General features: G+C 38.8%; 1 protein-coding gene across 1 annotated transcript in view; it reads left to right on the forward strand.

The window, feature by feature from the left end:
* The window catches only part of HTR7 (5-hydroxytryptamine receptor 7), a 121,813-nt gene extending 110,337 nt beyond the window's left edge, over window positions 1-11,476 (forward strand). The window contains exon 3 of the mRNA XM_042790487.1: window positions 11,448-11,476. Coding sequence (XP_042646421.1) covers window positions 11,448-11,469 — 22 coding nt within the window. The 3' untranslated portion in view covers window positions 11,470-11,476. The remainder of the gene's footprint in view (window positions 1-11,447) is intronic.
* Window positions 11,477-11,682: the final 206 nt, after the last annotated feature.

Below are 11,682 nucleotides of genomic sequence, written 5' to 3' on the forward strand. Positions count from 1 at the left end.
GTTTCTTATTTTTTTTTTCTCATTTATAAGTATTGCAAGACAAAACACAGGCATTCTTTTTACCTAAAACAAGCCAAACAAGTCTTGCTGAGAAAACAGAATTATTCACAAGAGGGGAAGTAAGCACTGTAACTAGCGCTACTTTTGAAGATGCTGCTGCTAAAATCTCCAGCAGCAGTATTTCATGTATAAATACTGCTATATATAAAGACATGTGGTTCTGCTTGCAGTTTGCCCAGAAAACCCTATGCCAGTTAGAGCAAGATAAGAAAGTACTCGTGGATGTTATATCTTTATGAGCCCATGTGTTAACTTCACAAAATAGAAATTTTCAGAGCTGAAGAACAATTCTGGGGTTTCCCTTTTTCCTTTCCTTGTGCTCTGTAAGTCTAGCAGGCTCCAGTCTCATTCTGCATGTTGGCAGCTACACTGTCAGCAAATGCAGGTATAGTCCTTTCCTCCAGAACGAATTCAGGTTGGAAGGGAGTAGTTTGTCATTGGCATTGCTGTTCTCTGACAGCAAAACCCAGCTCTAACTTGTAGGAACATCAGTGAAACTTGCCAGTGTCTGCTTAGTGGAGACACAATGGTCAGCTGTCATTCCTGTCATATTATGTTTCATATGATTCTCATTCAGCTCCTCAATGCTTCAGTTATTCCCTTCAGGTAGAGAAGAAAACAGAGGCACCTCCCATCCCACAACCAAGTCCTATACAAGGACACCTGCTTGATAAAAGCTGTAGTAATATATAACTAAATACATTTCAAGACCTGTTTCAAAAATAGGTAAAAACATTGAGTGCATCTATTCATGAAGCACCTTTGGACTAATGGCTAGTATTTATCTTTAGTGCTCCAGGATCAGAAATTCATCTTTGTGTGTTCCTGGGACCTACTTCTTGGGTTTGCTGTGCACCTGCTGTAGCTTTTGGGCCATTAGATCAGATATTTTTCACTTCATTTCTTTCCTCAATTAAGATAATAGCAAGTTTCACTTAGAACTGCTGGCACAAGGTATAATTACAATGACAAAACAATTTTAGAAAGTTACCATAGCTGTACTCCATGTGGTTAGCAAATTAGTTATCTCACAAATCAGAGTGCCCATAAAGTACAAGCATTTCTTGATTGCCTACAGTAATTACCATTTTGTTCTTGCTGCAGATTTTTCCAAATATAAAATTTTGTCACTGATGTTTTGATTATTAACATTGGGGAGTGACATACATGTTTCCTCCTTATTTAACATGAGAAATGAGTAGTGAAAGTGAAACAAAAGAAATAACTACTGATAATGTCAACTATAGAGCCACAACAGCTTTCACTGTCTGATTTAAGTAACAACTGCAAGATTATTTGGGACATTCTTAATTCAGTTATATGAATGTGTTATATTTAAATGGTCAATAAATACTTGCGTAGAAGTACAATAGTCCTAAGGAACCAACTATGTCGCAAAGCTTTACACACCAAGTCTCATCTGGAACAAAGCAAAATTATTAAGATTTCCAGACTAATTTGTATTTATCTTTTACTATTTGAAATTCTGCAACCTGTGCTGCTCAGTTCCACCTCACTAGTTTCCAAATACAGCTCTAGTGCTAAGTATGTTCATTTACAAGAGGCACTTTCCTTATCTAAAATCTAAAAAGCATGCATTTATTATAGATAGCATGAAAACCTGTTCAGCAACTGTGAGCAGAAGGTTCAGAGAAAGATCCTTTTTGATATTCATCCCTGACTACTATATAGATATACAGATTATGTATTTTCCTCAGGTTGCAGCCAATGTATGTGGCTGAAGAGGTATGCTATGGAAGTCCATTTCCAAGATCATACTCAGGATTCAATACTAAAATCTGAGGCAATTTTAAAGCCCATTTTTGACAAAAGCAGTTGATCTTTTTTAAGAACCATCGAAAGATGAGAAACAATTTATTTTTTGAACAATGATAAAGTAAAATCCTGAGACTAGGGGCTGTTTTCCCTTTTTATTTAGAGAGGACCTGCATACAGAGGTTACTATTATTAATAGCCAGAATTATAACAAGTGCAGACAACTGAAAATTCTGTGTAATAATTTCATGATAGAAAACTTCCTTTATGCAAAGAACATGTATCCTTGACCAGAAAAATTTCCATTTGCTGTCAAAACACACAAACCCCAATTTACATTAGGCCATTCATTTAATTTCTCCCAAAATGTATCATGTTCCCTGAAAAATCTCTTGAAAGTTGGTTGGGTTTTTTTGTTTGTTGCTTGGTTTGTCTGGGTTTAAAATAACCAACTAACCAAACAAACCACGCAAACCAAACAAAACACAAATTTCCATTCCAGTTTGGAAGATGCAAGAATCTTTTTCAGCAAAAGATTTCCCTTTTCTTGACAGTTCTAACAATCATGAAATTACTTCTCTTTTTAATTTTCTCAGAAAACAGCTATTTAACATTTGCCATAGTTAAGAAATCCAAGAATGGAAGAGTCACAGCAATCATCTCAAGGACAAAAAGCTTTTGACTCTAACCTACTCACATCTACCCTGGTCTAACCATGAGAACAGAAAGGAAAATTTGTCCCTGATCTTTCCAAATACAGTTCCAAATGACCAGAGAAGTTCTAACAGCTCAGCTCAGCCAAGCAGCAATAGGATTAGATTTCTTTCCAAGTTTATTAATTTCAAAATAATTCTTAGTGAGTTCAATACTCTGACTAGCTTTTCTTCATTCTAATATCATCTGCAAAACACTAAAAGCTCTATTTAAGTTTTCGTTTTCCCTTTAGAAAACAATTCTCAAATAAAAACATACCCTTCATTTGAGAATTTATTGTAGCTTTGGAAACAGAAGATCAGACTAGAACTTATATATGGTTGCTTTTTATCACAAAATTCCATTAACCTCTTTAGAACTACTTGCTTGAAATAACTGATATTAAGATAAACAAGCATTAAAAAACCCCCAATTTATTAGCAGGGGTTGAATTTCAAAATGAAATATTTTCCCATTATTTATGTAGATTGCATGTTATATACTTCATAACAACAGATATACCCCCTGTTATAAAATTATCATCTTACAACAGTTATGTTCCAGTAAGAATTTCTGTGTAATATCTGAAAGATTCAGTTGTTCTTTAGATGCAGATTGTGACTTCAATAATTTGCTTCAGGTTTAGTGCATCTCAATCTGCTAGAAGGTATCTAAAATCGGTAACTGGGTTCCATGACATAAAAGAAATTACGGCTTACTGTTACTGTATTTTCTCTTAAAGGTTTGCAAGTCTGCTGGATCTCTGCTTACGGACTGAATTCTCTAACACAGAGTAGGAAATAGAGGTTTTAATCAGATAATTTGTCCTTGGATTTCCTGTAGAGATCAAAGCCTTCTATTATAAGGTTATTTTAAATAAATTGCCTATTTATTCTGTGCCTATAATACGAGGTTATTCTGTTTCTCTTTGGCATTACGTGTGTAAAACAAACTAAACAATCAACCGTATAGGATCTACAGAAAGGTCTTTGTTGATAAAAGAAAAAATAATTGTTTCTAAAAACTAAGTTACTTCTCAAAGAAAAGTTAGAAACCTCACAGAATCTCTTTCAACGGTGCCTCTAAATCTCTCTCTATTTTCAGTAGCTTTTCAGCTATCATAAATAGCTATATGCATACATATATATATAAAGGTAATGGATATACATATGTCCAATCCTTCTTATATATCTAGGATATATATGCATATACTGTATGTGTATACATTTAGATTTTCAGCTCCAGAAAGTTCCTTTGTGCTCTTTCAGTCATTCAAATCAATCTCCTGATTTCAAGCAGAGACTCCCTGGCACAGTGAATGCTGAGGTGGCCCAGAATCAGCATGGGATACACCTTGTAAGAGCAAGGCTGAAACATGGAGCTGGTACAACTGGTGTGCTGGGAAGCTGGTAAGAAGGGTGTTGACTGTACTGCAGTGATACACCGTGACTTGTAATAGCTTCAGAAAGTTCTAGAGACAATGCAAGGTGGATCATCGTAAGACTATTTTAATTCAGTCTCTAATTTAGTACAAGACTGTCTATAGGTATCTAATGCAAGTATCACCCTCACTTCCAAACAAAATTCTAGGTGAGGTTTGTAAAGCTTAGCTGCACTACGTGTGAAATTACATATGCAGTTGTGTTTATTCTGTAGTACACCTTCCATAACAAAACCTGTTTTTTAAGACTAACAATAATATCCACGTATTTAATGCCTTCATAATTATTCTCAGTTAACCTAGTCAGGCCCAAACACTTATCTATGTGCTGGTGAGAACAGCAAGTGCCAGAGAATTGGTTTAGTGATATAATAGAGGACTTCTTCCTTTAACGTGTCTGACTATTTCTAGCAGTTCTGCACCTCAGCATATGATAAGATTAGAAAATTCAATAGAAAATTCTCTAACACTGTCAAGGGAACACAACCTAATTATAACATCAAAAAGGGTCAGAACAGATCTTGTACAAAGAGCAAGAATGCCTCTCCTCATTCCTCCCCCAGGGAACCCTAAGACCTATCAGTATCTGAAAGAACATGATTGCGGGCAAAGCAAATTACAGCCAACTGGGTGTCAGGGCCAATCCTCTCCCCCCCATCTCTGCTTCATTCTCCAATATTCCCTTTTTTTCCTGAGTGGAATGGCCACAGAAACTCAAATCCCAAAACAATCTGTATGCCAAGAAGAAACGAGTATAATCTCAATCTGGGAAACACATTTTGTTAACATTGCAGTAGGACTGCAAATCACATCTCAAAGTGATATGATCAATAATGACATCATCCTGTAAATGTATAAAAGTAATTGGCACAACTCTCGGCATTTTGAATTCGCAACCTTTTCAAGACATTGGCATTTTGACCAAAGGCCTCCCCCACCATTCTGCAGCAGCCACCATTAGACTAATACTAATTTTTGGCCAGCTCTTCTCTAACTGCTGCCCCAGAGTACATGGGTCAAGATTGTTTCCTTAGCTGTAGTTCTAATACACGCTCTAATTAATGCAGCTCTGCATCAAACTATCAAACTGCTCCCTTTTCAGCACTCCAGTTTTCAGGCGTCTGGTGGACCATTGTAGTTTTTGTTCTATAATGGTAAATCTAGGATGCGTGCTGCACTTGGCATACCTACATCAACTGGGGGACTTTAATCTGGTTTTATTGTGCAGGTCCACAGGGACATGCACTGTTCACAGTACATAACCGCTTTGTTACCTCATATCAGATGTGGTAAATCTTTTACAAAGATACTATACAAGTGCTTACTGATATGGCACATCACAGATTTGCAGTTTCTTAATTCTGCGGATATGCCCATTTCTTCATAACTGCTGTCTTCCATTTTCACCGTATTGCAGCTATTTTCATTTACTTTGAAATTTTAACCTGCCTAGTCTTTTTCTACCTCCATAGGAGACAGAAGATAATTGTGTCTCCTTTATAAAGGAGAAATCAATAACAGTGCCATTTCAGATGGATGCATGGTGGTGATCTTCAAGAATGTTTTCTGCAGTAGTTATTTAACCGTCTCCCTTGGCAGGTCATTTCAGTGCTTTCCTGTTGCTACTTAGAGATTTTCCCAATCCCTAATAAACTATTTTTGTTGTAATTTAAGCACCCTGATCACTATTCGTACGCAGGGAGGGAATAGTTAAATCCTTCTTACCTTTCAACTTATCTGAAAACTGCAGTGCCATGATCTGAATTGTCTTTTGGTCTCTGGACAAATTCAGCATCAACTCCTGCGACCTTTCCTCACATGGCATTTTCTAGAAGTGATGGTTCTCAACATAAGTCTGTTCTGATCCCCTCTATTTGGTTCTTATATTATCTACTCCGATGGGACACAAACACCTAAAGCCCTATAAGAGCAGAGCAGAAGAAATAAATCATAGGTCTACTAAACAGCATTGCAGCTTCTACAGAGCCTTTGCCTTTTTCAACAGCACATCATAGATTCCTGTTCAACTCATTATCTGCTGTAAACTTCAGTCTCTGCACAAGTACCAACCACCAGCCAGTTGTTCCTTTCTCTGTAGGTGTACAGCCTATTATTCCTGTATACAGCCTCAGAGAGATGAAGCATCAGAGGCTGAGCAGATTAGTTAATGAAATTATTTCTATGCCAAATTTAAATTGCACATATACATATTTTTAGTCAAAACCATTCTGAAAGTTTACCCAACAGAAATAAAAGATTTGCTCACTGTCTTAACCTACTAAGCAGCTTTTGTCTGATCATACCAGAAATTACATCTGAGTGAACAGAAATTAAATTTTCACCCCAAAACATTTCTTGAACTATTATCAAATAAAAAGATAGCTCATCAGTAGAAGTAATTTTACACTTGCAGCATAGCAATCACACCTGGTCCCTTAAGCTACTAATGAAAGCAGCTTTTAAAGTACTGGTCTTTTTGAGCAATGAACATTTGGTGAGTCAGTCAAGACAAGAATTTCACAGTGGCTGCATGGCACGTTATAAAGGGTTCTTGCCAGCTGTGGTTAGACATTACTAAGCAAAGGACAGCAGTACAGCAATTTCTCAAATCTGTATCTCCACTATTCATTCTCCTTTCCTATGGTAGGAACTTTTCAGTGGTGCTGATACATCCATTTGCATGGTTACAGCTCAAACTGACAGAAGCTCAGGTAGGTACAAATATAGATATATTTTAAGCCAATTTGATTTCACAGTCCAGATGCTAGACATGGCACCCCAAGTCACACTAGCATAAATGAAGAGGTGATGTGAAGACCTAAAAAGGAGAGGCAAGCAGTAACATCAAAGGGCAGTGTTACTGCCAAACCCTGTGTAACAGCAAACCACAGCCAGAGACACACTGGCATCAGTGACAGATGTTTCCACCACTGTCTTACATCTCAGCAACTCTCCAGCAGTGGCAGCAGCACTGTTTTTCAGGCTGGACTATGAATTAGGAATGTAAAACTGAAGCAACCTATGTTAGAAATACCCTTCTCCCTAGTTTTAGAAATATTCAGTAATTCTGTAGAAGGAGGAAAGTTTAGGGATTTATTTTTAAACCAAAGGTCATTCCAGTGATATCATTTTCATTGTAGCCCTGTATCTATACTGACATAATTGAAGGTTGGTAGCCTGCAGCTCCAGAATGGAAACCAGCTGTCAAGAGCAGGAACATCTGGAAAGCCTGCAGCTACCCAAGGCTGCACCCCAGTGCTGGAGCACACCATCCTCAGACCTGCAGAGCTCAGCACTGTCATCACATGAGCTGGTGTGACAACCGTGCAGGAGGCAAATCACTGGTGGTTTTCATGATGTTTAAAGCCAAAGTACAGACAGCAGCTTTTAGCTATCATTTCATACAACACAAAGTCTCAGCTTTAAGGGAAGAGTACAGGATATAATAAAGAAAAAACATTAGACTAAGTCAGAAACAATCTGCCCTTGTTCTGGACACCATTTGTATGTCAGCCTTGCCTATTTTAACATCAGCTTGGCCTGAGTATTCCTTCACAAGTTGCAATTGTTGATAATATCTGATGTTACTTTCTAATATCTAGACTAAACTCAATTTCACTGTAGTGTGCTTGCTTAATGTCCTCATGTCATTACATTTAGGGACTGTCGTGGTTTAGGCCTGGTTGGCAGCCAACCACAATGCAGCACCTCTCTCTCCCTTCCCCTCCGGCAATGAGAAGGGACAGAGAGCCAGGCTTGGGGTTCAAGATAGGACTGGGATGGGGGAAAATCCCCCTTTTATGATCACGAGCAAAAGGCAGACTCGTTAGGGGAAGAAAAAAAAGAACATGCATTTATTACAGACACTAACAACACATAACAGAGTAAGACAGTGAGAAGCATTGCCACATCTTGAGAACACACCTTCCCCCCACCCCTCCCTTCTTCCCGGGCTCAGTTCTGCTCCCGATATCTCTACCTCCTCCCCCAGTGGCGCAGGGGCAGGGAATGGGGGGTGCAGTCAGTGCTGCCACTTCCTTCATGTTCGGTGAGGGGAGTGTCCAAAACTTGTTACCCCCTGATCCATCGTGGTCCCCCTCTCACAGGAGACAGTCCTCCACAAACTTGCTCTGACTTGAATTCCTCCCATGGGCCGCAGCGTTCCCCACACTGCTCCGTCATGGGTCACTAACTTCCTCCAACTGGATTCCCTCCCACGGCTGCAGCCCTTCCCGAGCTGCTCCGGCGTGGGACACCCCCGCATGCTGCAATCCTCCCAGCACTGAATTACAGCAGCGGGGCTACCTTTTCCCATGAGACCCCGGCCTTCTTCGGGCACAGAACCTTGATTATGCTGAGCAGGAACAACAGGCCATAAATCAATGTCTGCTCCACCGTAGATCTTCATGGGTGGCAGGGGGGGCCACCCTGCCGTCTCACCACAGGATACAGGAGGGTCTCTGCTCCGGCACACCTCCCCCCTCCTTTCTTCCTCCGTTCTTCCACTGACCTTGGTGCTCACGCAGCTGCAGCAACTCCTCCTCACAAGTCCCACTGCTCATCACCACGTCCCTTCTTAAATACGTTATCGCAGAGGCGCAGCTGATTGGCTCAATTTCCCAAACAGAAGTGGAGCTGACGTGGAGCTGGGGGAGCTTCGAGAAGCTTCTCACAGGGGGCCGCCCCGATAGCCCCCTCCCCTGCCACCAAAAAACTCCACCACTCACTCAACCCAGGACAGGGACACATGTACATTAGTGTCCTACTGCTTTCTACTGACACATTCCTAGCATTATCATCTCAAATCTTTAGCTTTCGATCATTAATCCAAGATTATCAGTTATTTTACCTATGACAATAATATATGGTATAAATTTGGTCTCTTTAGACTGATTGTAGGGGGACAAGTGCAGAAGGAGATCAGTTATAAATAAGGCAGAGAATATTATGAGTGCATTTTCAGCAACACTGATTAGGCTGAAAATTCACTAGGAGGGAAAAAAGCCTAAAGAAAAAAAAAAAAAAAAAAGAAAACCCCCAAAACAATCAAGCTTGTTAAATAATGGCAAATAAGCATTTATTTGCAGTTGTTTCCTTAGCATTAACCTCTGTTAGTCTTCGAAGTATCATAAACCAGTTATTGTTTATATTTTGGCAATACTCAGTCCTAATGAGGATTAAGAAATCATTATTCGAGACATTATACAAGCACAAACCAACCTACTCTGAACTGTGGCACAGTGAAAAGAAAGGATTCAAGATACAAGGACAGGAGCCAGGCAAACATTTCACAGTGATCTGAAAAGGCCCAGACTGTTCACTGCCTGTCTTAAACCCTCATCAAGAACAGTATAGAAAAGGAAGGAAAAAGGGAATGTGACAAGGAGCCCAAGGAAATGAACAGCAAGCACAGAAAAAGGGAAATGCATGGATTCTATACGTTACAACATACTAGATGCAGTCTCCAGATTGTTCCTTTTAGCACAGCCCTGCTTAGACAGTTTGTACACATTGTTTTCCAGGAGCCACAACTTCATTTTAAGATATCTATAGTATGGGATAAAAGTACACTTCTATAGACTGAAAAAGCAGGTTGGTGTTCTAAGGAACATACAATACACTTTACACACATACACACACACACAAATCAAGAAAATTCAAGTAGAAAATAGAGAAAGCATTCAGATATGTTGCTTTGTAACTGAATATGTAGTAATAAACAGAAATATACATTTTTTTCTTGGAAGATGCATGTTGTCAACATAATTTCAGAAACAGACTGAAGTGCAATGCAGTTATTGATATTAATCCTTCAGGAAGAGAACTGTGGAATATGCAGTCACTGACTACAGAAGGATTTTACCTGTGAAAGAACAAATAATTGCATGTGCTCCGCCAACATTCTGTCTATATCATGTATCGCTTCCTTCTCTAGAATCAATAGACTGGGATGAAACAACTTGTCCAAGAACATGCAGAGAAGCTTACAGATCAGTTTAGAAGCAAACCAGAACTCCTGAGATGCAGAGGACCAGCTTCCCTGTAAAATGCTATATGTTGGACTTATTAGAAAGTAGCATGCACTCTCAGCTCTGATGGCATACGACTTTTACAGACTTTCAGCATTTGGCACAATCAAACTCCAGGTAAGTTTTGCTAGCCAGTGTTTTTGAAAAATACACCCTGGAAAGAAAGATGTTCTTTATTTCTTATCTGACAGCACACTGCATCATAGCTTCCATTAAGTCTGATGAAAAAAGAGAGTCTGAAAGAATATATCTGTGCTTCATATCATTGAAAGTGATGCTTTCTTAACATTTTTAAATGAAAACACAGTTTAATGGAAAACTCGCTGGTTGAGAAAAAATAATCTCTAGCTAACTGAAAAGTTTTCTTGAGCTTTAAGTAGAGACGTTTATAATTGTTGCGCTTTTTAGCCTTTGAAAGATTGAGTGCAGTTAGTTTTCACTGAAACTCCACAACTTACAACAGCATCTGATGGAAGTCACACAACTCTCAAAGCTGACCATCTGCTTGCTTTCTACTGTGATTAAACTACCCGAATATTCAAAGTGGAACATGATCTTTTCTAAGAAGAAAATCTGAAAGATCATTACATCGGAGTTGTTTGCATGACACTGTTATGGTCAGCATAGAATCCAGTGGAAAGGAACGTTGAAGACTGACTGGATCTCTGAACTAGACCTCAAAATCTGTTCACTAGCAGTACATTATATTTAAGAGAATATTCTGTTTCCTCTATACTGTCCCTACCATGACTGTGTCTGTCAGCTACAAGGACAATCATTTGCAGAACATAATTTTCCCTTGTCTTCTGAAGTGCCTATATATGTTTATTTCAATAACAGTCATGGAGGATGAAAGTAAACAGCATTTTCTGGTTTCCTAGCAAAAACAGAACAATTATAAGAATGAAGCTATCGTAAATCAAAGGGTTCAAAGCAGCAGCTGAGGAAATATGCATGCACACACACACAAATATTCAATTCCAAATACAAAAACTTGGTTCTTTAGTGAGTGAGGAAAATGCTGAGTTTTGTTGAAGTTTTGTTGAAGTGATCAGCATGAGTTGATATTGAATTGATCTGAACAGGGGTTCTGTGCAAATTAGAAATACTGAAAATATTGAAATAAAAGTGTTGGGGTGAGAATACATTTTGTTTAATTATACTGAGACACTTTTGTAACAAAAAAAAATTTTTGGTGGATAAATCTTAGATCCTGGAGTGCAAGGACATAAGGGAGAAATATTCTAAACAGATTCTTTTTCTAGCCAAAGAAAACAACAGTGATTTTTATTTCTTCCCATTTTATAGGCATGTATCAGGACAGATCTTGACAAACAAACATCCCAAACAGATTTGATCAAGTGTACTAGAGCAAAGGGACGCTGCATGGTGCAAATGTATTGCATTGACCAGCACAGGCATCCTTTTTTGTCTTGTTTTTCAAACAGCTACAGAAGCTATGTTAACTGAAAATGCTGCCCAAGCCTGTCAGATGTCACCCAGAGGAGAGAAGGACATACCAAGAGAAAGTCACTAATGTTTGTAGCCTTTTGTTTAGTCAAACAACTGAATTCTTCCAAGATAAGTATCAGTGAAACAGGCTTTGGCAATTTATCCCTTGCATGCTCTTATTGTACTAGAAAATGTGCTGAAAATTAGGCAAAAGCTTCAAAACCCTTCTGC

The sequence above is a fragment of the Tyto alba genome, unplaced genomic scaffold, assembly GCF_018691265.1.
Source record: "Tyto alba isolate M040663 unplaced genomic scaffold, T.alba_DEE_v4.0 Super-Scaffold_1, whole genome shotgun sequence".
Lineage (NCBI taxonomy): Eukaryota > Metazoa > Chordata > Aves > Strigiformes > Tytonidae > Tyto > Tyto alba.